Source organism: Platichthys flesus, chromosome 3, assembly GCF_949316205.1.
Source record: "Platichthys flesus chromosome 3, fPlaFle2.1, whole genome shotgun sequence".
NCBI classification, from domain to species: domain Eukaryota; kingdom Metazoa; phylum Chordata; class Actinopteri; order Pleuronectiformes; family Pleuronectidae; genus Platichthys; species Platichthys flesus.
This window is the reverse complement of record NC_084947.1, coordinates 4,696,574-4,724,093: the sequence shown is the minus strand read 5'-3', so window position 1 is coordinate 4,724,093 and position 27,520 is coordinate 4,696,574. Positions and strand designations below refer to the sequence as shown.

The following is a 27,520-nucleotide window of genomic DNA, read 5'->3' as shown; positions in this document are numbered from 1 at the left end:
GTAGTTTCCTCTGATGCTGGTCCCTCTTCCAATTCAAACCTCTGTATCTCTACGTTCATCTCGGATTCAAACTGTGAATTAAACATCAAATCATTCAAGCTTTCACATTAAATCTAAATCCCAAAGGTGGAGTCCACTGGATGAACAGAGGTCGAACAGAGAGAGAGCAGTGAGACGCGAGCTGGGAGTCTTACACGATGTCGTTGAGCTCCAGCGTGGTGTCGGGAGGAGGATTGATGAGGACGTACGACAGCGTGTTCTGGTGGTCGTTCATCTCGTCTGTAAAAGAGACACAAAAGATCCGTCAGAGCCGCCCCCCCGTCCTCCTCATGTTACACTGCATCAGCCAGGAAGTGAGCCCTCCAGCCCTCCTTCAACCTTCCACTGAGGACAGAGGCCAAGAAGCCCACCAACACTCTGAGCCCAGGCGGGAGCAAATTTAGAGACAAAGAGTTTAGAGGATGTTCTTTTCCTCGACTCACTGTAAATTATAAAAGATTACAACTATTTCAGAGCTTTAAAAAGCAGTAAACTGTTTGAGCAATTCATTTACGATTCAAATTGACAGTGACATTGAAATAAACAGCTAAATCTACAGCTAACATTTCGCGTTTTTAATACTTTTGACAATTGATGTTGACATTTGAGAGTTTAAACATCCCAGAAAGACAAATGGAGATAAGGTGAAGTTGATGAGCTAAAATTTCTCAAACTACAGGCGGTGACAGAAGGTATCCATCATCATATCTACCGCCAAGCTGAGTGAACTGAGATTCATTATCTCAGAAAACAAAACAAAATAAATTTAAAGTTTGACGAAAGTAGTTTAAATGAATATTAACTTTCGGTTTAAGACCCTAATGTACAAACAGCGCCCTCTGTTGGTACCTGTATATTTTCCACCCCACAGATTTGTGTGTCTCACTTTAATTTAGACGTACAAATGGTTTGTTCTTTACTTATGATCAGTATGTGACAGGTTGAAGTTTACACTGTCACAGATGAACTGATTGTGCAGAAAAACTATAAACTTAAAACAAGAAATCCACAGAGCTGAAAAACCAACAGGACACAAAAAACAAGCTATTTAACTTTTCTTCTATTTTGATATTAAACAAATAAATAATAAAAGTGAACGGATGTTTACTTAGATTTAAAGAGTTTTTTATTTGTAAAATGCAATGAAGAGTGATAAATTGATTTCCCTATTCACGAAACATAATCTACAGATTGATGTAAATTGTTTCTGGGTTTAATATTTATTAAATCTTAAAAATGAACATTTGTAACTTTTTTTTATTTCACTTTTATGTAAATCCAACAATGGAAAAGACTTTGCACTATTTTTATAGTTTATACAATAGGAGGAAACCTTGATGAGGAGTCATATTACTTTGTGTGAGTGTGTGTCTGTTAGTGTGTCTGTGTGATTTGTGTCTGTATATATGAATGATTGCTCTCTGGCAGCGGCTCCTACTTGTGTTGTGTGATGGACAGAGGAAGGGAGAGGAGGGCACGTGTGTCTTCATGACAACCCACCTGCGTGTGGCCCTTTATAAAGCCAGGCGGGGTGGAGGAGAGAGAAGGGCTAACCGTTACTGACAGGGCACTCTGTGGAGGAAGGGGGGGGGGGCATGCTGCCTGCTGACTCAAACAGGATCCCATGCGCAGCTTCAGAATGGAGCCAGCATGCAGACAGCGTCCGCGGCTACGCAACATATCGACGTCCACCGCATTCCACCAACAGGCGGCAGGCTGCCATGCTAACTGACGACACTCGGCCCCCCCTCCCCCCCCCTGGGTGGCACACCCACAGACACAGAGCACATGCTCCAGCATCCGTCAGACTGGACCGAAGGCAGCGCGACTCAAACCAGACGCAGAGTGAAGCGGAACACATTGGGAGTGTGAGAGTGGAAGAGGTCAACCTGCCGGTGGGACTTCACCTGGAACTCGACTACTCTGCATTAAACATTGATTATACCATGGCCACAGGAAAGACTCTGAATCAGTGGCAAGAAGTTTGGTGCAATTAGAGGAAGAAGGACACCTCACATATACACATCTGTTGATGCTCTGTTATCCAGGACATTAGATCAACACAATCAAACGATGGTCGTGAATTTATTAGTGATTTCTTTGCACTGCGACTGCAGCAGACTCCTGATCTTAAACATACGTAGAAGGTAGACTCATCACATGTTCTAAACCTCCATGCAACAAACTAAATAAGAGATGAGATGGCCGCAGTCTGGTTCTTTACTGCGAAAAAGTACTAACAGACAAATATAAAGCATATTTAAATTACTTCCATCATCTAATATTTAAAGATAAGATGTAAAAGAGTAACCTCTAAAGTGACCAATGCTAAACTCTTGTGAGAGAACAAGTAAGAGTTTAATTTCTTGTTGTCTTCTGAGCCTTTCATGTTTATTTAAATATTATATTAAACTTGATCATATTAAACACCACAACAGGATTTTTATGCTTTTACTTGTTGTAATAGCAGTTGTATTAAAAATTAATATTTGCAGTTTAGCTTTTGCAATGTGCTGGAGGACAAAGGCAAAAAAACGTTTTCCTGTCCTATTACTTACTGACAAGATAAACATCATCCTTCAGTGTATCGTCCTACAGTAAGTGAATCCTTTGGAATTATCTGCTTTGATTTACAACTTTAACTTAAATATATTCAGATCTTCATCTAAGATATGACTGAGAAGAATCACAATCTATTTTTATACTTTTATCAGTGTAGACAGGAAAATTCCACAAAAGCCAATTCCAGTCTGAAGTCATGAGTCCGATCGATGAAACGAGATTAGAGGGTTTGTGCCTCTGGGCCCCGTCAGCTCGCTTTCATCAAGGTTAAATGAATTCTTAGGTTTATCAAGGCACCTAACACCATGATGTCAGCAGGAGCCCAGCTTATTCTCCCAAAACAGTCTACTTGAATAAGTCCACCATTCTCAATGAACTGTGGAGTTGTTTGTCGACAGCAGAACATACGGAGGCTTCTGAACGTCCGGCCAATCAAAAGACAGTTTTGAAGGAGGCCTGAGCTAATATTGGCTGTTTCAGTCGGAGGCTCAACTGAACGAGAGGCATTCTGAGATCAGAGAAGGACTTTTTGAACTGTGAATCATGCAAAGAGACTCAGAATAACAATAAAGAGCTGGTTATGAGGACAGTAGGTCCCCTCTAACCCGACAGGGATACTCATCCCAGACATACTAAAAATATGTCTGAGCTGAAGCTGTCGTGTGGGAGGAACAATCCAAATTGTTCCTCCTGAACGTTGTGGAGGTCTGATCTGCAGCCGCCGGAAGAGGCTTTACTTTTTAAATCCAGACCGCAGACTGCATATAAAGATGGACGACAAATCAAGGCTCCTTCTATACATGCACTGTATTTTTTATAGCATCAAATAACACCTTAAAAACTACCTTTGAACGTGTGACAGAAACTACTGGTCATATTGTCCATCTTTATGCAGCCTATCGTGTTATCATCGTTAATTCCAAAGGGTTCATAAACTTGATCTTTTAATGCAAACTATGTTAAACTGCATTTAGCTTTTAGTGAAACGAGCAAAACAGACCAATCTTTAAGAAATTAACCTGACGAATGAAACCCTGCTTTTATTTTTGAAGTGTCTAAGTGGCCATCGTATAAAATGATATAACAAACTAGTGAAGGTGAAGAACTCTCCTCTCCTCTTCTCAGTTCTATGTATGTTTACACATGTAACCTTCCATCCACAGACATAATGTGTTCCGCTCCACTCTGTAAGCCATACTCTTTACCCTGCCGTTCTCTTTTTGCCATTTGGGACGTCACCTCACAGGAACACAATGCAGAGAGAAGACCAGATAGAGAGACAGATAGTAGAGCGAGATAGATTGGCTGCTGAGCTACCGCTAACTCTGGCAGGACACACACACACATACATACACACACACACAAACACACACTCAAACTGCACACAAACACACACACACACACACACTCATGCAGTAAAAGTTGCAGAACTGTGATCAACGGGCTAACCTGCCGGCCTGGTCCTCTCTGTATACGGGTGCTCTGAAATGTCCTGCAACTCTAAGCAACGGCATTCACTGTTAATGTCCTGATTGGTTCCATTTATAATTAAATGTTTAGTATCTATAACAAGACAAGGAAAAGTGAGAAGAGGACAAACATCTTCTACATTCTCTAATTCTGGGGATAAATTCCGTGCACTAGTCTTTAATGGATGCTGGTGAAAGAAATAGATTCTTTCTCCACAGGAAGGGAACCACCACACATGTTGTAGATGAGAGGTATAAACAGCACAGAAATTACCTTGCAAATATCCTAGATTTACTCGATTCATGACATCGCTCGCAGTGAGATTAGAAACATCCTCTAAAAGCCGAAAGGAGGGAAGAGAGTAGAGTCAGAGAGAGAAAAGGGGGAGGAACAGAGGAAGGGGAGGGACAACAAGAAAAAGAAACAAATAAAAGATCAGGCAGGCAGCGAATGCATTTTGCAGTTTCACAACTCAAAGAACTCTTGGAGGGGGTGAGAGCGATGCAAAGAAGCCATGCGTTAGAGTGTGTGTGCACAGAATCACTTCCAAATTATTCATCTATCACACGTTGCAATGATCCTCACTGACATTCATGGTTGTTAGGAAGATCTGGATCTTTTGAGGCTCTTCCTGAAACGTATTTAATTGACACGTTACATAATATTTGGCCAGTGCAACACATCTGGAGCATGATTCTGCCTTTTCTGTTTTTGAAAGCATGAAGCTGGGAGGAGAGAAAATGAAGAAGAAGAGGAAGAAGAGGAAACCAAAAGGTGGAGAAGTGAGCATCTGAGAATGCAGGCAATTGCAGTCTGTGGTAAAAATGCAATTGAGAAAAGGTTTAGTGCTCCTGCATCTCCATGCATGTTGTGTTCACGTGTTGTTGGTGTGATCGTGACCATGTGGTGGTGTTCAGGGGGCGTATGGAACATGGAGGAGGAGTTAGATGTGACTAAGAAGATGATGTTTTCTGATGGTTTATGATAATGAAGTGCGATGTTCATGATCAGTTAAGACGAATCCTTATACTGTAGATGGGATGAGATACAATGACTGGAACACAGATTGGAGTTTCTAAATACGTTTCTCGATCACAGCGCTGATCTTGTGGCAGAAATAATCTAATTGGCTGAGAGAAGACTCAGTGGGAGGAGCTAAAAAGAATCAGCTACACTCTGAAGTCTGTTTATATCACGTTTAAAGAAGACAGAGCTCAGTTCTTTATAAATATGAGCAGTGACAAGCCTTTTTGTGTTAATTATTTCAACCTAGTTAAAGCTAATGTTGATAATACTAATTTTTTATTTCGATAAATTTAGTTTTCTTGCCTTTTAATTCATCCTTCTTTGTGAAGCACATTGAAATTAATATTATATAATGTATATACAACATTTTATATAACTTGAGATGTTGCTATCTTGCTGCTAAATGACAAAACAACCAAGTCACAGTTATAAATAAAAGTTAAATGTATAAAGTTCAATCTAACCATTGGTAACTAGTCTACTGACTTTCCTCATCTATGATCATAAGTATGAATATATTTATCTAGATTCTTTGTCATCAACCACTGAGGTTTAACTCAAACAATTATATAATTTCTTCCACCAGAGCTGATGTCACCTTAATGAAATTTTGACACTCCAATCTGCGTCACACATTTTAATTTACATTATTATTAATTTGCAGGTATATTACGATTAATTATAAATCAAATTAAAATAGACGAATATACACAATTACATTATTATTGTTAATTATTCTGTATTTAATCTTATTAAGTGTTCGTAATATATTTTAAATACTACAACTTAGCTTTACTTCATCATTTTATCGCTTCTCCAAACATCCACTGACCGTATCCGACAGTGGGCAGGCCCAGGTGCTTCATGCGGTTCTTGACCAGCTCGGACAGCTCCTGCCGCTCCGAGCGTCGGTACAGGTTGAGTCTCTGCTGCGAGATGCGCTCGGTCCGACTCGGCGGCTTGGCGCTCTTCCTGCTCAGACGCCGCGCCCACTGCATGCTCTTCTTCCTCAGCAGCGGGTGCTCCGATTGGTCGCTGGTGGTGGAGTTCCTGTGGGCCACCTTCTCCTTCCAGATATCTCTGCGCTCTCGTTGCTCCTCGCCGTGCTCCACGTTGATGGACACCTGAGACTGAGAGAGCACAGGGACAGTGTTCACGTCCTTCTTTAATGACTTAAAAGAGCCCTTTTCAGACACTTCAAATAAATCACGGTTACAAACTTTGGATAATAAAAATTGCCAGAAAAAAGCCATTAAGGTATTTTTTTAATCTTTGCATACTTTAAGCAGGGGATGTTCAAACTGAAATCATAAAGAAGCGTTTGTCCCTTACCTGTGCATAACTGTCCTTGCTCTGAAACAGGAGAAGGACAAACAGACATCCAAACAAAAAGAGATGCAATGAAAGATGGGGGCATCCAAAGCAAACAGGATCATTAAAGGCCTCAAAACTCAGCAAATGAAATAGTTAATATGGTGGATTAACTATTTTATCAGCAGTTAACAGTGGGAAATTAAAACCAGCCAGTAGGTTTATTTCTCTTTCTTCATATATCTATTATACAAGTCATTTACCTAACCTGCAAAATTATGTCATCCTTTAAGGGGCTGGTTTCTATTTCAATAATCCCAGTGGATAGTAAGCACCAAACCTGTGATGTCCAAACATGTTAATTTCCTTCCCTGTTATCTTGATAGAAATTAAAATAAGCAAGATTATTAAAAAGGGAAAATAGAAAGAAAGAGGAGAGAATAAAGAAATAAAGAAAGGAAACGATATGTCAATAAAAATGGAGGTAAAAGGTTTTAGATGAGAATAAAAGAAAAGAAAAGATATAAAGCGAGCCAATAACAAAAATAAAACAGCGGAGGTAAAAGGCTTTAGGAGAGAATAAGTCAAAGATGCAGCAGGGACAAGGCCAAACCAGAAGCCACAGCCGATGCAGTAGAGAGGTTTCTGAAATGAAGCATCTGAAAGTGAGCTTACCTCTGAGGTTGAGAACATGTGCGACTCGGTGCGGTAAATCCCGATGGGGATCTCAGCGCTGGAGGAGCACAGTTTCTGGAAGAGTCTTCCATAAGTCCTGATCCACAGATCCTCCTCCGTGATCTTCATCTGAGGAGAGAGAGCAACAATCCAGTGGATTCACACATCCTGCTCTCATCTGTAGGAATCACACGATTAGACAAATGACGCTCTTCTGTACTTACGACACACAGGTACCCAGAGCCAGGCGTCGTGTCCAGACCGAGCAGGAGCCTCGCGATGCCGATCATGTAGTCCTTAACAAATGACTGTCAGGACACAGAGAAGGACGGTGATGAACAAGTAAGAGGAGTCCAGCTGCAAACAACCTGTACCAGACAACTGCATTTAGACATTTAATTAACTTCTATTTTCATAAAATATATCTAAATATCTAATAATATATTTAGAGCACTTTTTAAAGCATAAAATGCAGCAGAAGGTGAATTATATGAAAAAAAGTAGTTCATAGAGTAACAGAAGCTAAAGAACTGATCATATTGGGAGAATAGGGGATGTTAACAGAATACAACTTTGAAAGGGTTCAAGCATTTCAACATATAAATGTATGGGAAAATCAAGTCTATTCACTTATTTTGAAATGATCCCACGTTTTCATTGTAATTGAATACCTTTTTATTTTATTTGTAAAAATATCAACAAACCTTTCAGCCCTTTATTTCACTTGCTTGGTGCTTCTTTAATGTAGCTGCACAACCTTTTAAGACTTGACTGATGTTTGCCTTGAATCTATTCATCCATAATAAACATAAGTTCAGCCTCAGATGTCTAGCGTCCTACCTGGTAGAGCAGCGTATCCAACATGCTGATACTGAAAACCCTGCCTGCAGCAAACGGCAGGCGGAACATGAAGGCCAGGTTGGAGCCCTTATCTCGCTCTATCTGGGAATAAAGTAGATAAAAACATTTGAGAAACAGAGCGACAAGATGTTCAAATCTCACTTGATCCTTTTTGCATGCTGAACTATTGCTCTTGTGCTAAAGCTTCAAAGAGTCTGATGTGGCCTGTTGGTTCCAGCGATACATCTCTTAAAGATTGTGAAAGTTGAAGCAACGACTATATCTGTAACTTTGGTAAAAGTTTGACTTATATCCTGTCACTTTTTGGACTTCTTCCTTAAGTCCACATACAACTGATCCTCTTTATCAGTTCATGGTATCGTGTTTTATCGCTTCGTTTACAGAACAGAAAATCCCACAGAGACACAGAAAATACTTGATTTTGGGGGAAAGTGAATTTCTTTTTCCTGTAACAGAATCAATACGTTTGACAGGTTTTGGCCTCTGTACATGTATTCAAGTTTGTTTTTGTGAAATAATTAAAAAAGCAACAGGAGATTGGATGAAAAATATTCCCACAGTTCAGCTGCTTGCACAGAAGAACCTGGTAAACACAAATCCAAAGTATAATATAACCTATGAGTAAGGATATTTGGAGTTGACTGTACAATATAAGGTTCTTACACCATTACAGCGATACAACCTATCTTCTATAATACAGCTATGATTTGTCTTTTAGACACATGGATGAAACATGGAAGTGATCGTAGAGTTCCAGGAGAGTGAGTCAGAGCCTGGGCGTCTCTACACGAGTCCACGAGAAGCACCAACCTTCTCCAGCTTGGAGAGAGCGAGAGAGTAGCAGTCCTTGGCTCTGAACTGCATGAACCTCATGTTGGACGGGTGTGTGAGCTCGGTGATGATGCTGAGGCTGGGGAACAACCTGAGGGTGGTGGAGACAAAGAGAGGGAGGGATGTCACTGGAGAGACGAGATGTGCTTCAGGGGGAGGGGAGCTCTGGTGTGGCAGTGATTCATGTTTTTAATTCTCAGCTGTTGAATTATAGAGCAGCTTCATATCTTTGGAAAAGAGACAAATTCCTTTTCCGTTTTGGCAGAAAAACAAACATTTACTCTGAGAAAAAAATGAAGCAGAAACCAGCAAATTCGAGCTCGTGCACAAACATCCACTGACAGTGATTATTGTGCGTTTCTACCCTGCTCATCTGTGTCTCTGTACCTGAACATAGTCTGGACGTTGACGATGGTCTTGGCGTCGGCCATGTAGTCCTCCTCAGCGCACATGGTGCTCTCTTTGTCCACAACCACCAAGTTGTCGGCGTAGATGATCCCACACTGCAGCAGGTTGTCCAGGCTAAATACAGTTTGTGTTAATTCAATACATGTCAACACAGCATCGTTAACAAAATATTTCTGATTATAAAACATTGTGCTAATACTGATCGTTTAATTCACCAAACAACTTCAGAAAGATTAGAATAATCTGGATAGTTGCAAATACATTTATTGTTGAAGAGAAATCAACAACGTTCTGCAGCTGCAGACAATCTGTCTCGCCGGTAGCTGTATTAGAAATTAAAAAACTACTGAGATAAACATCATTTAATTATCTAATTGATAGAGCAGGCCTTTATAGTCCTAACACATACTTATCGATGGTGCCAGCCATGAAGTAAACCATTGGAAAGCAGCAAATGGCCTCTAAGAAGTGGTTGTCTGGCCTGCGGGCAAAACGGGAAACATCATGAAGGAGCAGCACAGACTTGTTTTCTTTGTGAGACACCCAGTGAAAGATGACAACGTTGTTTTTAAAATTTCCAAAAAGCTTCCCTGGCTCTGCAGAACTAAGTTAATGAAACCCAGCGTGATTTAGAACAAAAAGGTGCAGACACATGCCTAGACTTTCTCATGCACAGAGAACTTTTGTTTATGAATAATGAAAAACTTTTCTTTGTCACTATCCTAGAGCTATAGTTCCAATTTTCTACTGAAAGCAATTAGGCTGTGTTACCACTGGAGCTTTAAAAAACAAAAAATCTATTTCAAAACCACAGGCAACCAATAAAAAATACAAATACGCTCTTACACACAATCAGGCAAACATAGATTCCATTTTCCTCTGCTACTAATAATAATAATGATAATGGAAAATTAGGGAGGTTCAATAGTCTTACGCGTTATCCAGCAGCAGCACTATGGGGTTGAGCTCCTTCCTTGGCCGATAGTATGCACGCAGGGGGACAATGAAGTTGTAGAGGCCGTTTCCCGCCATCTCAGCGGACACTATGATCAGCTTGTTCTTGAAGCCGTATGCTTTAGCGTCCACGAAGCTGCTATGTGTGCAGCCCTGGACGGAGAGAGACACGTCAACCAGAGGTCAGTCAGATTACATCTGTACAAAGATCTGAGCAGACACATCAAGTCTTTACAGTTTTACTAGAAACTACAGTCCTCCGTTACTCATATAAGATCAGGTATGTTGTGTTGGAGTTTCAATAAAAGGTATTAAGTGTATGTTGCCATTGCTATGTTTGAATTCTTGTGTTAAAGTCAATAATAGTCACCTGAAAGTTTTCAGAAAGTTTTAGGTTTCACCACAAAAAACAGACTGTGTAATGCTATAAATTCTCCTACTCAGCAGATTATGCTTTAATAAACACGAGATGTGTCCGCCTCATTTTCACAGATGAGAAAATAATGGAATAATAATGATGATTAAAAAACTCCAGGTGGCCAATTTCAATCTAATCATGAAACTCAGTTGGATCCCGACATCTGTTGCTGATATGAAGTGTCTTTCACCTCCTGAATATAATTTCCTATTTATTTGTTCAATAAATAGTTATAATCAGTCATGACTAATGTTTGCTGCTTTCTTTTTTATTATATTAATAACAACATTCATCAGTGTTTCTTGTAACTCATAGATAAATACCAGCTAATGTTCAGGGCATTATGAGAAACTTTAAATATGGGACTCATAAATCGAACCTATACCAATATTTTTTACTGTGTGTTTTTAAGTGATGGGGTTTGTGCTGTTAATGTGTTTTCGTGTAGGTGAATTCACCTTGTCGAGGCGAAGGCAGCAGAACGGAGCCTTCTGCGGCAGGAGGTGGCACAGGGTGGGAGAGCTGCCGATGTAGGGCGAGTTCGGAGGGTAGCCCTTCACAAAACTGATGGAGGAGAAACACGTACTGCGTTAAACTTTCACAGCATTGCATTGAGACGTGTGAAGAACTGAAGCAAAAACTGGTGGATATATATCGTGATTCTAATAGTTGTTCTCCAACAGTAACATCATCTATCTGCGAAATGAATTTAAGAGAAAGTACTGATACACAGTGAGAGAAGTGTTTTCACATCACAAGAATCCCTGAATCCCATGTTTTATTAAATAATTTAACACCACGAACTGCCGACATCACACTGTTTCTACTTTCCAGATCATAATTAGCTTCTGCAGCTGTTGTGTTCAAATTGCTCGTGTTTATAATTCTGGAGGACTTCCTCTCCCCGCTCCATTCCGACTACACAAACAATTACAATGTTTGCTTTTTATTTTGAGTGTCAATTGGGTTGTGTGTCCCCTGAATTGTAATTTGTCAGCTGTAATTACCCTCATCGCTCTCACGCTGCCCTCTATAGTTTGCCAGTAACAGGGAAAGTGAGTTTGTTTCGAGAAAAGTCATCCCCATCACCACATGGTGGCGCTGTGGGACCTTGAGTTTTATTTTGCTTTCTGGCAAGAGCTTCTGAAAAGTCCTTAAAACTACTCAAGCGCACTGGATTGCAGTAATAAGAGGCTGAGAGGTGGAGAGGGGCAGGTTGTGTATTTTAGTTTATGAGACCCAGAGATGTCTGGGTCCAACAAACGCTGCCCAGAACCCCCGTCCTGAACTTATATCATCTGATGAAACCATATAAAGCAACAGAAGACGGGAACAATCTGCCTAGATAAAGTGATTCCTTGGACTGGCTGGACCATCGTGGCGGCAGTAAGTCTGGCAGGTTGACAGCCGAGAGTGGAAGGATCAGGATTTATGCAAGGACACAACATAAGCCTCACTGAGGAGGAAATTGAGGACAGCCCAGTCATGACTTGCACATTCATCACTGACACCTCTGCACCTCTGCAGCATCATGACACATAGATTACACACTTAATCTCAAACACATCCATCTCTCCTCTTGCACCCAACGAGAGGGCGAGTGGGCGTGTGAGATCAATCAAACGCAGAGAACGTGACACTTGCCCTTTGAGGACATTTCACTTTTTACTGCTGCACGACAAGATCTACTGTTCAGGACAAAGCCACCGGATCTCTTCTCCTCGGAGCCACTTTGTGTGACACTTTCACCGAATCCACATCACTTACTCTGACCCCACAGAGCCCTCCTCGTCTGACTGGTTGGTCTCATCCTCTGATTGGTCGCTGAGGAGGTCGCAGGGCAGAATGGCGGAGGAGTCTGCGATCTCGAGGACCGGGGCGATGCTCGGCCTGCGGCTTCCGTCTCCGTTCTCTGTCGGCAAAGTCAGCTTACTGATTTCCTCGGGCGGATCGGGGTTCTGGAGGTCGATGGCTACGGTTCCTGAAAGTCACATGACACGTTATCACGCTGTTTACCACTGAGCATGAAAACAACAAGGCTATTAAGAAACAGCAGGTGTAGCACTTTTACTGCTGTGTGCTATAAAGTCAACGGTGAGTGTTTGCACATGATGAGACCAAGACCACTTTATCTCCGTCCCCTGCTGGAAAAAGCCCTTTTCATATTGAATATAATATATTCCATATATATGCTGCTTCAGCATCTCATCCACCCACATTCAAAACACCTCCCTGAGCTCAGCTGCTTGACCTTGAGGAGAAAATGTATTGCTTTCTGAATCACGGCCTTGTACATTACGAATGGCATGCAAGCAGCGCTGACACTTTGTTTTTCACAAACTATGCCAGTAGACTACATCATATCAGTGTAATAGAGCCCGGAAAAATATGGATTTTTGGGGGTAGACGCTGATATTAGGTGGTTCAATCATATATATAAAATTCCTAATCAATTTGGCCATAACATAAGTTATAAATGAAACACAACTAGGAACTCGAATTTAGGAATTAAAAATATGTTTTGCAGGTAAAATATAAACAGACATATTTTATGCAATGTTTATTCTTTAAATAAAGATTTTCTTATCCGCGCTTATCGGCAAACAAACACCGATACGTCTGTGAAAGACTCATATAAGCTGATTAATAGATAAATCAATTGGGCTTTAGTTTGTAATATGATGTCTATGTATCATACAAATATCATGCATATTAGATAAAAAGATAAATGCTGAAAACAAATAATACACAAGATCTTGTTAGTTGATCAGAGATGAAAACGTCAATAGCCCCACTGCAACAACAATAACAATAAACTATAAATGTTAATTATAAAAAGTAGTAAATAAGAGAGAGAAAGTGATGCGCCATGCACAAACTTACCATATGAAGTGGCCTGATCAACTTTCACAGGTCATAGAAAAAGCACAACACAATAATTTCAGCCGTCAAAGTAAAAAAGCATGTAAGAAAAAGATTCATGCATAATAGTCAGTGAGAGCATCACACCCAGGCAGCCCCCCCCCCCCCCCCCGTTCAGAGGCGTTCTCTGTAAGTGCAGCTTGGAGTTAATAAACAACAACAAAGCATCCATTTTCTCTTCTAACACGAAAACCCTCTCGTCCAATCAAACACAAGCACCTGCCACCTGACTCGTTACTTGTGCAAACTGTAAACACCATCTTCCATCTTCCCGTCTGCTTTCATCATCACTAGACTAATCTACTGAAAATCATTTATCTGTTCTGCATCTGGGGTTTCACTCTCACCCATGCTGGCGATGATGCTGTGCACGGGCAGCCTGGAGGGGGCGTCGTAGAGGCCAGAGACGGACAGACCTTTGCTGTGCTTCTCCTCCTGTTTGAAGATGAAGGCGGAGTTCTCCTCCTTGGTGATGTTGATGTAGTAGCAGGTGTCCGCGGCGGCCATGATGTGGCGGGGGCCGGGGTTGAGGAGGATGCTCTTGTTGTCCTCCCTCTTCACTCCGATCAAACACACACCATACCTGGGAGGTAAAGATACGAGGTGTTTTAGTTTGAAAGAAAGCCACCACTGGAATGAGATGAATTATTATCATGGAGTGTGAAAGTTTGACTTACTTCTTATGTGCGTGGAAGGAGGCGTAGGTGAAGCTTTTCCCATCATACTCCCCAAAAAACTTGCTGTCACACAAACGGATGTGGTAGACCTCGTTCCCCGAGCAGCGCCCGTACATCTTCTGCCAGTTCTCGGGTGACAGCTGCCCCTCCCTGGAGAAAAAGGCATTAACAGAATATTTATGACTTGAATTAAAAGAGAACTTGAAGAGTCATACTTCAACCAGGCACTGCTGTCAAAAAGCGGCTCCATTTTAAAAAGAAAAGTGGAGTTAATGCTGAAATTAGACGTAAGGGTAAAACTTTGTTGCCATAATTTTGTCCGATTTTATTTCAGCTTCAGCCCAAGAGTTGATTCTAGTCAAACAAAAAGCCCCTTTACATCAAATGAGACTTTATCTACAACTCAGAAGCTCTCATCTCCCCACGAGACGATGCATATGACCTTTCCCAACCTTGTACTCCTGAGCTTCCCACATTTTAGTCACTCTTGTGCAGAGCAGTGAAGAAACACAGGTCCCTTTGCAGAGAAAGTGAAAGGCACAGACATTTTTAGAGCTTTAAGAACTGTGTAATGTTTGGGGACTTGACAGTGACAAGTCCCTGCAGTGGTGACAGTGCAGCTTTCACCCGTGAGCTGACAAACCTTTATAAACAATAACCAATAACATTTGGTTAGTTTTCAATATGCTATGTCAGGAGGAGAGCCACTGAAATAGGTTAAAAGCGCCTTCTGTAGCTCTTAATGAGACTTCTATGCTTCTCAGGTGTTTGTTTGGTCCTTTCTCACTTGTGATAGTAATTGATGAAAATTCTCTCATCTTGAAATGTCCCCACTTATTAATCTCAACTTCTATAGGGTACAAATCAGTTTCTCCTGACTACAAGATCCTTGTAGAATAAGCAGTAATTCAGCTCTTTGCACGGCTTCTTTGTATTTTTCTGCCTCTGCAAAACGAAGGTTTGCAGGTATGCATGGCAAAGGAGCTTTTCAAAAAGAGGTGAGGTGGAAGCCAACCAACAAAATCTGGCCGCAATGGAATATGACTTAGTGAGAATGAGTAGGACGATAACTCACAAGGTAATTCAATGGGCAGCATTATATCCTCTAATCTTCACGAGCACTCAAAGTGATTACATTCACCAACTCACACACACACATTCACACAGCCCTCACTATATGAAGCACATTGTACATCAATCAGAAAATCTCAGTGTCTTGTCCAAGGACACTTCAACATGCGGACCGGAGGAGACAGGAATCAAAAGACAGATGCTCTAACTCAGCTCTACCAAACTGATGCTTCCTGATGTCCCGAGATACAGGCTGGAAAATAGAGGTGACCAGTTTTTTGCATAACTCTGGATTAGCTTACTTATTCATATCAGAACTGTTAAGACCAAAACATTTTTTTTTAATCATTGCTTATTTCTTCTCACTGGCTTTCAATTTAAGTTGAATTTTGAGATTTCAGCGGTTATTGTGCAATATTTGAATTCTCAATTATTTATGATGTTTAAAATTGTATTGATTATGTAATTAAGCAAGTAAAGTATATTACTCTTGAGTATAGAAGTAAATCAAAGATGGTAAATAAATACATCAGGTTAATATAATCAAGGTAAAGAAATACTCACTGTCCCCTGGAGGTGTGAACCAACAGAGTGACTAAGGTGGACGTGGCCGGACACACACAGTTGAGCGCCAACATGGCATATTTGAACTCCTCTTCACAAACTACATGATCTGAATGACATAGGATACATATAAAGGATAGGTTGGTTTAGGAAATGTAATATACAGACAAAACGACTGTATTTCAGGAGTTCTGTGATCTCCCTGCACGTACCAGCGAACTTGACATGGAATTTGTTTTCTGGTTTGAGAATCTGGACATAGAGGGGACAGTTGGGAGCAAAGTCCTTTGCAGCCCAGGCCCTTAAAATAGTCTGGTGATCCTGTGGGAAGAGAAAAGGATCATGTTTACTCACTTGATTCTTAAAAGTTTTACCTTAGTGACTCAGTGTGCTCTCAATACTATTACTTGAATCACAATGAGTAGCTCTAACATTAAAGAGGGTTTATGCTGGATATAAAAACAGGGGTTACAACTGCTTTCGACAAATTCCCCATAATGAGACTCACAGCAGCAGTTCGGTCGACTTCGTTCCTGCTGCTCAGGATGAAGCAGGCCTCAGCGTCATCCATCCTGAGTATCGACAGAGAGACAGACAGAAAGACGGATAAGAAAAAAAGGGACAGGAATCTCATTAGTTAAAGAGATCAATGCTTTAAGGAAAAACAAGTCAAGGGTGAATGCTCAAGTCCGATTATAATGAAAGCCCAAGTCTTGCATGACGACCTAGCTGCTGGTTGACATGAGACAGCGATCACGCCATCATTCATGGAGACAGAAAACTCAATGGGATCCAGAGTATGAGATGATAAACATAAAAAGCTTTCAGAAAAGCAACAGTGATTTGTCTATAAAGCTTACCTGGATGGGCGATTTCATCCATTACATATTATTGCGAGAAATTTCACTAGCATCTTATCCCCCTGCTGCAAAAACAACATCTGCCAATAAGCTGAACGATCTCCCCAAAGCAACCATTAATCAGGGAACCACACGCTGGTGATGCTGGTGCAACAACATGTCACATAAATGGAGCCGGAGCTGAACCAATGTTATTGCGGTGTGTGAACGTGGCCTGTGATGAGAGCAGAGGTTGAATGCAAGAGGAAATCCCATTACACCGATGTGTAAATAGAGGTCGACCAAATGGACTTCACAATCTAAGTTCAATCTAAGTGTCTCTGCGCAGGTGGAGGGCTTACACTTTATATTACCTCTGCCAAGAAGGTTATGTTTTCATTACCGGTTGTTTTCCTGTTAACAGAACCGATTATATTAATACTAAGGGGAATGGTGGGGTATGGACCAAAGAAGCACATAACTCAAAGTGCCCTTCTAGCTATATTTAACATATTCTTATATTATAAGAGATTATAATACAGACTATGAATTTACCTTGAATGATCGCCCAACAACATTTTAAATCAATATCTGTCCAGACTATAGACCGTTTCATTTCATCCTCTGGTCCAAAACGATGTGTGGGCCTAATTTAAAACAATTCCCTGAGAGCGTTGGTGAAACCCAGTGTTCATGAGAGTGGGACGGACGAACAGACAGACAGACGCATGTATCAGACAACGCTATACAATGCACTTTAAAGAATATGATATGGATGTTTTAGAATGAAATAAGAACTTAGTATTGAAACCTAGTTGATATCATCAATGACAGACAAGATAATAACTCAAGGATGCACTGACACTCACATCTGCCAAAAACATAATTAGTACACAACTAAATATGTGATTTTTGTGTTTGATTAAATGTGAGAATCCAATGCTTTCACTCACTTGGCCCTCATGAGGTCCTGGTCTTTGAGGGCGGATCCTTGCAGGTAGATGACCCTCTGGGACCACAAAGGGATTTGGAGGATGCGACGAACCTGAATGTCTATCTCTGTCGGACACAGAATCACCACGTAATAGTCCTGCACAACAAAAGAGATATTAGGCTTTTTTTATTTCAAATCCCCATGAAACATTAAATATACCTGGCTGAATACGCAGCACTCAAAAGTTACAGTTTGGCTAAGAGGTGCCCACTTCAGAACCCAGAGAGGAGAGATCAGACAGACCTGCTCGAACAGAAATGTCTCTAATGGTAAAAAACTGAAGTGTTTCTAACTTTGGCAGAACACGGTGTGGAATGGCCTCATGCAGGAGCTGATCCATCAGCATTAAAAGGAGAATGAGAAAATTGATATAAAGCCTTTAAACGGCCTCTTTCAGCAGTTTTATACTTTATATATCAAATATTCTCTTTCATCTAATGTTGATGGAACAGCGTTATACTCTTGGAAGCTCAGATATGTCCCTGCCGTCCCTGTATCGTGTGGTCACCACCCACACATTCATGTTCGGATCACATAGAAACACATCTATAATCTTTGTCATTTATCTCATCACAACCATTTCAAAGCTGATGGTGGAAACAAGCAGTGGAAAGTGGGACGTCACGGCTCCAGCTGCAGGTGCATGGGGGTTTGTTGTTTCCACTATACCTGAAGTCTGGGATGAGCGTAGAACTCGTTAAGGAAATCCATCAGCAGGTCGATCTTTAGCGAGCTCACACACAACACCACGTGCTTCTCCGTCTGGGCCCGGTGGCGGCTGTAGTTCCCCCCCAACTTCTGTCTCTCCATCCACAGGTAGGCTAGCTCTTCAAACTGACACAATGACAACAGCATCGCGTGATATGTCAACAGCAGCCAGAATTGTATGAGTAATAAACGGAGAACAGATTTGCTGCCTAGAAACAGATGGTGGAAGCACTGGAGCATAAATCTGCTGACGCGGCAATTTGCAGCAGGAGGTAATTTTGATTTATCACCCAGTTTGCTCTGCAGGGGGAGTAAACACGTCAGAGTATTCTGAGTGAAGATGATTTTCTTATTTTTGAATGGATAAAACAGTGAGCAGTCGGTTTCAGCATGTGTGACCCAGGATGACTTGGCCGGAGCTTTGAGTGAGATTTGTAAACTTCTTCAGCAACGGAGCAAAACATCAAGATAGAGAGTTTTTAAACTTTTTTTGGGGGTTCATTATGAAGCTTTGGTGGAACAAAGTAGAACATGGTGGGTCGCCAGTCTACATCACCAATGGGAAACACTGCTTTGATATGACAAGATAGGATATTAGTGTTTTCACAGGAGCCTTGTAGTTGATTTAGCTTCATACCTGCAGTGGGAGCACCACCAGGGCAACGCAGATGAGGATGACCACCAGCAGCTGGGACGGCCAGATCTTTGGCGTGACGTCCCCGTAGCCCACAGTGGAGAAGGTGACGATGCAGAAATATAACGCGTCAAAAATAGACAGGGTCTTCTCAGCCCCTCGCTCGAGGTGCTGGATCCCACAAGCTCTGCAGAAAAAACGAATGATTCAACGACATCGTAAGACACGTCTCCCACAGGTTAAGACAATTAAAATCATATGCATGAAGAGATATTTTAATGAGGCTTCGGTCTTAACGATTTTGCCTGTCGGGCACGGTATCAGAACTCAATCTGCCCAAGGTCAAAGTTCGCAAAGTGTCAGCCTCCTCCTCATTGTTCCTCAGTCTTTTATAATGACACCACTGATTGCCCTGTCAGTTCCAATTCAATGCTTACGCTTATATATTTGTGCTTTTTCCATCGATAAGAAAACCTTGAGGCGGTGAGTGAGGGTGAGAATGTCTAGCTGGGTGGTGGCCAGTGCTCGTAAGGTTGCCAAAGAGATAAGGTCGATAAGTGACAGCGTTAAATAAAATGAACTGGCTTTGAAAGAGTGGAACTCAATGACAATGGCTATGGCTAATGGGAGAGCGTGGCCTAGGGGATAGAGCGGGTGCTCTGCAACAAGAAGGTTGCCGGTTCGAATCCCACTCTATCCCATCTGCATGCCTAAGTGTCCTTGGCAAGATACTGAACCCCTAAAATGGCCCCTCATAAATGCTGAGTGTTCTAAAAATGTAAGTCGCTTTGGATAAAAGCGTCAGCTAAATGACATGTAATGTAATGTAATGTAATGGTTCTCCCCTTGTTCTTTGTCTTAAGAGCATCTGCAAGTTTCCTTACTGATCGTCACAAGCTAAAGTTATATATTTTAAGATTTGCTTTTGCCAGTAACCATTGCCAAATTACATCAAAATATAAAACTCCTACTTCTAACATTTGTCTAACAACACATACACCTCAATGGTTAGAGATGTGTTTCACGATGTTCACTCACCCAGTGAAAACCAGACACAGTAAGGTGCAGATGAGGATGACCACCTGGTTGAACATGGCAGAGTGGGTCCTCTGGATGGCTCGATGGAAATCATTCTGGACAGATGGACACAGACACATACAAGTCACATAAATACCAGTGACTGGGAATTTATTTTGAATTTTAGCATTTTCTGGATTACAAATGATGTGAAACATCTTTCAGGTCTCAAAAACCACAAGAGAATTATTTATAAAACACTCCTCGACATTCGCTTAATGTTTTCAGATTTACTCAAGTTTCAGTGTGCAAGTTTTAGTGTCAAATTGCAATCGACTGAAGCGAACCTACGATGGCCTTCGGGTAACACAAGAAGTCCAGCTCTTGAGTCAGTGTTTGGTTCGAGTAAAGTAGAAACGCAGGACTGATTCTAAGGTGGCAATACAACTGGTGATTATACACAAATTAAACACAACTGAAACCTAAACTGGGCCTTTGAGATTTCTTTGACCTGAAGCGATGGCTAGCATGTATAACTGGGCTGGTCTGAGAACTGTTCCACTTACACTTCAGTCACTCGTTTTTATATACTGTCCACATTGTGCTTTCTCCTATAGCATCCTGTCTATGTCGAAATGTAGCAGCTACAACTCAATCACCAGTTGCACCTTGTTATAATGTTCCACCCGCTATCACCTCCATCCACAGGCCTCAGATTCTACCATCTGCCCAGCTACACTGGACTGATCTGATGCACAGCGAGAGAACACGCTACACCTGCTGGTTACCATCTAATTCCTTCGAATTCCATGTACTGCTATCCGATAGGGTAGCACCTGCACTATAGCGATCCTACAGTTGATGCTATTGTATAATTGATGCTGTTGTTTCTATGTTCCTGTGTTGCATTGCAGTGCATTGTCTTGCTCTGCCTGCACTGGCCTCGTTTTCTTTCTGCTCGCATTAAGGTTGGTCCTGCTTTTGTTTAAAAATGTGCTGTGGGGCCTTGTAAAAAGAAAACATAACTTCACTGTACCTCATAATGGGTCTCCAGTGTATTAGGTGTTTGCACATTGCAAACTGCTGCAGCACTGAACACCAGCTACTGCAGCTGGTGGGATAACGCAGATCAATTGAATAAATTTGAGCAATGTTCTGTTCTCTAGGAAACGATCCTGATATAACACGGCGTATATACCTGAGAAAGACGGCTGGAATATTCCTACAGTCTGAAAGTAAACATAAACAGCCCGAGTATGAATTCGTAGGTCATTAAAAAAACATGATTCTATCGGCAGCCTATCTTATCATTTCAGTTCAGTTAAACTGAATATCCATTAAATATGAAGATGACCCTCTTTCATTGCACAGCGTGTTGACTGGACCAAGATATCCCCGATCTTTCGTTGCCTCAAGTCTTTCTGCCTGCTCCCTGACTGTTGCTCAAACTTCAACATGCCGCCACTGTGGGAACAAACTGGAGAAAAAACTCCCAAAGCCAGCAGACAGAAACGGAAGTCTGCATGTAAAAGTTTAGCTTCTCATACACATTTTTACATTCCCAAATCAAGACAAGCTTAGCAAACGAACAGACCATTGGTTACCCAGCATGCACAGATTTAGCTTATAAGAGCTATAAGAGTTTAGCCCAAAGTGAGTAGCTCTGACAGGCTCTTTGTTGTAGGAGCAGGAGTTAGAGTAATGAAAACAAAAGTGCTCTTTCTTCTCCAGTACTGCATAGATACACAAGTGTTAATAGAAGGCCGTTCTCCAAACATTTAATTATTCCTCAAATTTGAACGAATCGCTGGCGTTTGCCAACTAAGAGCCAACTAACCCAGTAAGCCGATTTATCAAAGTAACCAGCGTTAATACTAACAATGTCTCCCTAACGTGCCCAATAACATCAGCTTAAAAAAGACAGCGTTGCCTTGTGCGCATTTGGATGTCAGCTAAAGAGCAAGGAAAGAAATTCACCTTCTCAAATTGAATTCTGCTCAGACAAATTGTAAATTGTATAAAACCACTCAGACTCTTACAGCCAGTGCTACTCATGGAGCTTCAGGAGACCTCCAGTATGGCAGCAACAGGATGGATAATGTTCCTGCAGTGCATCCAGAATTTGTTCATAACTTTCTACTCACGATCATGTTCTCCAGGGCACCTTTGGCAAGCCAGCAATTAAGAAACACAGGGACGAATATGTTTCTCAACGGACACCAGAAAATCTTGAAGAACACAAGAAGGAAGGAAATGAGAGAGATTAGAAACTTGTCGGTGTAACACAAATCAGTTAAAACACAGGGGATACGATAGGAAATCTTTATAATCAATAAAGAGAAATAACAAAATGGACAATTAGGTCTGGAATATGGTACTAAGAGCATTGGAGCATTGACCCTGTTGAATTGAGAGAATCCAATCAGAAAATGTCCTGGGGCCTAAAAGAGAGGAACTTGTCCCGAGGACATTACTTACGGTGATTATGAATGGCACTGTATTGATCATCTCCAATATGAAGCATATCTTGAAGATCTGCTCCCAAATGTTCCCCTGGAAATGAAATTGACAGAAAGCAATTCAGCGAATTAATGTAATTGCAGTAAAGATGACCGATGGAGGTGATTAGCTGCAACGGGTTAACATGGTTTCAACTGTAAGGCCGTGTTACAATTTCATGGGTGAGCAAAATAAACATTATACAAGCAATATCTCCGGTTATTGATGCTTCAAGCCACGGTGGAGTGGGGATTAGGACAAGGTCAAAACAACAGCCCTCCTCTTTAAGCTGTTTTCGTTCAGCAGTCAAAGCATGCGTTTGTTTGGGAAGTACATTAGCGACTGTTAAGTCAAACTCTCTAAACCACAAACCACATCCTTCCTGATGTAAAACCAAATTACCTGCACTTGCTTTTTAAGGTGTTATAAAAAAAAAAAATAGAAACCACAAGCCTGTTTTATTATTCATTTGATATCAGCCTGGGTAAGAGGGGAAGCCATTTTCAAACAGATTCAATTCCAATTTTTAAGACTGACCGCACTCTGTGGCCACTGGCATAACATAGACTTTATTAATAAAAGTGTATTATCTGGGCCCTTTGGTGAAAATAAGTGAAGCTGCGGCTCATTCCACACTCACTGAGAACTAACAGCAAATTGAAACCACAGCTGAAATGACAAGGTGGCCTCAAGACTTGGATTGTCCATCTAAGGTAGAGTTATGGAAAAGACTTTTAAAAACCTCTGAGGGAAAAACTAAAAAATCAAAGAGACATTTCTATAACAAGATGTACAATATATTGTATTAAGTCAAAACCTTACTACCTTTTAAAAGATTAGCAAAGGTGAAGGAGCTGTAATCTGAGGAGTAACACGAGACATCGACAGTCTCAGAGCAGAAGGGCTGAAGCGAGACCTAATATGTCTGAGCAAAGATAAACGGCTTTAGAGAGCGAGTCCTGCCATGAGAGGTCTCTTTGTGCACGTTTCCTCCACATATCCCTAAATCCCAAGGTCATTTATCTTGGTTTTATTTAGATGCAAACAATACAATGTATTCTTTAAAATACCTTGCGTTCTAAATAAAGTATAACCACAAGACAGAAAGTGAATTAATAAATCCCATCCCAAAAAGATTAAACAACTTTTACTATAAACTGCTGTCACTTTATCAGAGAGGTTTAATGTTTTACTGGACTGTGCTTTCTGTTTTATGCATCTGCTCTTGTAATTTATTATTAACGTCATATCTTAGATATACTTTTATCTCATCTTCTGTGTCTATACATTTTTTCATCTTACAATGTTTTTGCTTGAATCTGCACAACTTTCTTTTTTAGCTTTACTTCTATCGTACCTCACTGTTGTGTTGGACTTGACGTGTGAACTTGTGGGCTCATAGTCCACCTGGTGAAACTGTATATTGCCAAATGCAAAGGGGCATAGATCACTGTCAGTGGAGAAATATAACACTTCAACTGACCCTTGCTTATTTATGAATTTTTAATATTCAGTGCACAGAAGATGATGGAACACATACTTCACTATCGGGCTATATGCTCCTCTTTAGAAAAACATGTGACTGCAAGTGTCGGTCCCGTCTAAATCACACACAAAATTACAGCAGGACACTCTTGGCCTAATGTGTTCGATCAGTCCCTTGGCACTGGCACTTGGACATGGAAAGCTGTCAGCTCACAAGAGAGAATGATCAGACAGCCATGAGACATCAGCCTGGAGTAAAGAGGGAAACTGTGCACTGTGGGCCTGTTTCTTACCTTGTAGCTGAGATATGTGATAAGCATGGTCTCCAAGAAACCGATTAAGGCCACTGTCACCTGGAGCAGAGAAGGGAGACATGGAGATAAAAGGAGCCGAGCAACTGCAAACTCATCTGTTCTCGCTTCCGAACCCACACACACGAAATCGTGGGCTCTGCGATTCTTTTATCCACTAAATGGGTGCGAGTGTGATAGTCTTGAACTCTGCATTGAAATCCAGTTGCTGCAGAGGGAAATTTGATTTATGTGCACTCTCACTGGCGAGTTATTATGCTCACCTGTATCGCCCAAAGAGACTCGCGTCTTTGCACCCAGAAAATCAGATCCCTGTCAAAAACCACGAGAAAAGGTTTTAGTCAGAACTCAGTGCTTCTCCGTTTAATTGCATCGTAGAAAATATCAACAGACTTCAGGTTACAAATAAATGCAGTTTTAACTGGAACTTGCCAATTGATGTGTGCCGACTCTGCTGTATTGGTCCAACTCGTGTTGAGACATATTGTGCTGCTGGAAAAAGCAACAAAAGGAAACGCACACGGAGCGTGAGTGTGTTTGAAGGTGTGTGAGTGAGTGGGAACATGCCTGCTGGGCAGCATTTCCATCAGCTGGTCGGCTGCCATAAAGAACAAACCTCAATGTGTTTCTGAAAGCTGCTGGCAGTGGACACAACACAGACCATCTACAACTTCCACACGACTGCACAGAAGGAGTAACTTCACACGTTTTATACATGAAAATAAATATAACACAAAGTTACAAATAATTCCTAGACATTGTTTATATTTAGGTTTCAATGCTGGGTTTAGTTTTAGGCATGTTTCCCAGTGAGAAGACCCCCTTAAGAGTGTCCAAACTATTTCCATATAAATGCATTTTTCTCTCCTCCGCTGATATCTTTCATATTTGACGTTTGAGTTCTCATTTACAATATGGCCAAGTACAGAAAATAAACAAAACTTTGTAAGACACAAACAAAACACTAATAAGAAACAGTAGAATTTGCCATAAACAAAAGTAAAACCCTTCGGAAATATTATAGTACGGAAATTACATTTTAAGCAAAAGGATAAATTAAACAAATGAATCAACAAAAATTAGAACAGCTGGAGGGAAAATAAAGTGAGAATTCATGAAATAATAGCATAAGAAAATGAATTGCATTAAAAATGATAAACTGACAGTAACAAGAAAACATCTACAAGAAAGGTTTGTAAACAGCAGCTTTTTCTGAATTAAATTCACAATATAAATAAACATTAGAAAAAGAGACACAGTGGGAATGCGACTCTCACCATGGGTTGTAGTTGACCTGCTTGGGGTCATCCAGGCACACTCTCACAATGTACAGGACACAGGTGAGAATCTTCAGAGAGAAGTTGAACAGGCGAATTCTCAGGCCTGCGGAGCAACAACACAAGGAGCGAATTACAAACAACAATCTTTTAATTTGCAAATATTGGTTCACAGACTTAAATGAAAAGTTCTGCACATACTCTGTCCATTGTCTCATTGGAAGGTGATGATGCCTGGACTGTTTAGGTGCATTAAAAAGCCTTGAGTGAAAGGCCTAAAGTGAGTATATCTGTCAGAGCTGGGGAGCATGACTAATACGCTGCTCCGGCACCCTGTCACAACTAATTTCCCCTGACGCTCAGCTTTCAACTCCTCAGAGAACAACACTAAATAACACCAGCACTTCCACAGGCTTGTAATCTGACGACTGGCTACAGAGCAGGATACGTGACGGGTGGAATTTCATAACACAAATATAGCAGTGATTGTGGAGTCTCCTGTTTAACTAATTTCAGAGCAAGAACTCGGCTGCAACCATGCTTGCCGGCCAGAGTGTGGTGCAAGCTGTATTTCCAATCAGCCGCAGCGGCTAAATAATCTCTTGTGGCGTGACCTCTTCACGGGGAAGCCAGCGTTAACGATAAGATGATTTGAAACTGGATAAACACAAACAATGATGCAACGGGGTAGAGCAACAGACGCCTGCAGCCCCGAGTGACATTTTCATTAGACTCTGTTGCCCCGTGTCACAGACAGTTCCCCGTTAGTGACACTGACAATGAGAGCCAGTCACATCAGCTCACGTCAGTGTCAAGGATATGTCGACGACATGTTTTATCAAGAGACACAAAGATCCCAGAGAGGACACTTTGTCCACAATGCACCAAGCTGCAGAGCTGCACCAGTGTCTCTGTCTAAACTGTGGCGTTGCCAGTCTTATCTCCTGAAGAGAAAAACGATGCAGCCCGGCAGCCTCTCTCAACAAATGAGCCGTGCTCTTCCGTCCATGCTGGGCCACAGTGTGCGCACACTCCAGAATAGTCATTTAAGTGAGGCATATAATGTAATAATGATAACCCCAACTGAGACAGAAACTGAATATATGAGTCATCACTGGCTGCATTTTTCTACATTATGCTTTTATTTCTTTTTCATCTCTGAGCACGTCACCGGCAACAGGAGGGGGTGATGCTCCCCCGACGGCTGTACTTACTTGACCTTTGGTTTTTGATGAAGAAAAGCTTCAGCCTCTCCTTGAGGGTGTTTTCATTCACGTAGAACTCCACCTGCACCCTGTGGGGGAACAGTGACACCATGTCATTATAAAAAGTAAACAGATGGTTGTGGAGAAAATACTCCTTCAGAGGCTCCAGGCAATACCCATTCAAACATTGCACAGCAAATACTAGAACGTGCAAGAAAAATACGTGTTTGCACTCAGAAAATATTGAGATGTGCGTTATTTTTCTTTTTCTAAGAATAATTCATGGATATAAATGAGTAAGAAACTGGCAGAAGATTGTTTATGAGTATGACGGTGCAGATCCAAAGAAAAATGTGGATCTAGTAAATGTAAATGTGGTTTCATATGTGGACTGTTGGGCCTTTGCACTCTAGATTCAATTATGTTCTTTAAATGAGCTGCTAATACAATATTCCATTCATATTCCTGTTTACATGGTACAGAGCAAAGTGTCCGGTCATCTTCTCACACTCGAAACCAGGACTCGTGTCATCAACCAGTTGGTAACTGACTTCTCAACGCCGCAAACAACGCTATGAAAACTCCAGGATGATGTGACAATGCAATTAAGATGTATACTTGCCCGTATAATGCAAATAAGGTCAACATATGCATCTTGATTCGATTGACAACCTGACAGTGTCTGATTTGACTTAATCTGGCTCATATCAGAATACTGGTGTCCATTTGAAACCCTGATACCGGTGTCAGTGTAATATCTGA

General features: G+C 41.2%; 1 protein-coding gene across 1 annotated transcript in view; it reads right to left on the bottom strand.

Annotated features, from left to right (window-relative positions):
- kcnt1b (potassium sodium-activated channel subfamily T member 1b) overlaps positions 1 to 26,870 on the bottom strand; it is a 30,858-nt gene extending 3,988 nt beyond the window's left edge. The window contains exons 1-29 of the mRNA XM_062380617.1: positions 26,768 to 26,870; positions 25,554 to 25,659; positions 24,709 to 24,768; positions 24,540 to 24,588; positions 24,259 to 24,318; positions 22,460 to 22,534; positions 22,126 to 22,209; positions 20,003 to 20,097; positions 18,968 to 19,151; positions 18,292 to 18,456; positions 17,582 to 17,718; positions 16,298 to 16,361; positions 16,002 to 16,110; positions 15,790 to 15,898; positions 14,155 to 14,304; positions 13,825 to 14,060; positions 12,323 to 12,536; positions 11,014 to 11,119; positions 10,118 to 10,290; positions 9,593 to 9,664; positions 9,163 to 9,297; positions 8,755 to 8,866; positions 7,924 to 8,025; positions 7,308 to 7,391; positions 7,084 to 7,212; positions 6,430 to 6,450; positions 5,930 to 6,227; positions 4,345 to 4,407; positions 195 to 279 (exon numbers count right to left, since the gene is read on the bottom strand). Coding sequence (XP_062236601.1) covers positions 195 to 279; positions 4,345 to 4,407; positions 5,930 to 6,227; positions 6,430 to 6,450; positions 7,084 to 7,212; positions 7,308 to 7,391; positions 7,924 to 8,025; positions 8,755 to 8,866; positions 9,163 to 9,297; positions 9,593 to 9,664; positions 10,118 to 10,290; positions 11,014 to 11,119; positions 12,323 to 12,536; positions 13,825 to 14,060; positions 14,155 to 14,304; positions 15,790 to 15,898; positions 16,002 to 16,110; positions 16,298 to 16,361; positions 17,582 to 17,718; positions 18,292 to 18,456; positions 18,968 to 19,151; positions 20,003 to 20,097; positions 22,126 to 22,209; positions 22,460 to 22,534; positions 24,259 to 24,318; positions 24,540 to 24,588; positions 24,709 to 24,768; positions 25,554 to 25,659; positions 26,768 to 26,870 — 3,380 coding nt within the window. The remainder of the gene's footprint in view (positions 1 to 194; positions 280 to 4,344; positions 4,408 to 5,929; positions 6,228 to 6,429; positions 6,451 to 7,083; positions 7,213 to 7,307; positions 7,392 to 7,923; positions 8,026 to 8,754; positions 8,867 to 9,162; positions 9,298 to 9,592; positions 9,665 to 10,117; positions 10,291 to 11,013; positions 11,120 to 12,322; positions 12,537 to 13,824; positions 14,061 to 14,154; positions 14,305 to 15,789; positions 15,899 to 16,001; positions 16,111 to 16,297; positions 16,362 to 17,581; positions 17,719 to 18,291; positions 18,457 to 18,967; positions 19,152 to 20,002; positions 20,098 to 22,125; positions 22,210 to 22,459; positions 22,535 to 24,258; positions 24,319 to 24,539; positions 24,589 to 24,708; positions 24,769 to 25,553; positions 25,660 to 26,767) is intronic.
- Between the last annotated feature and the right edge of the window lie 650 nt (positions 26,871 to 27,520).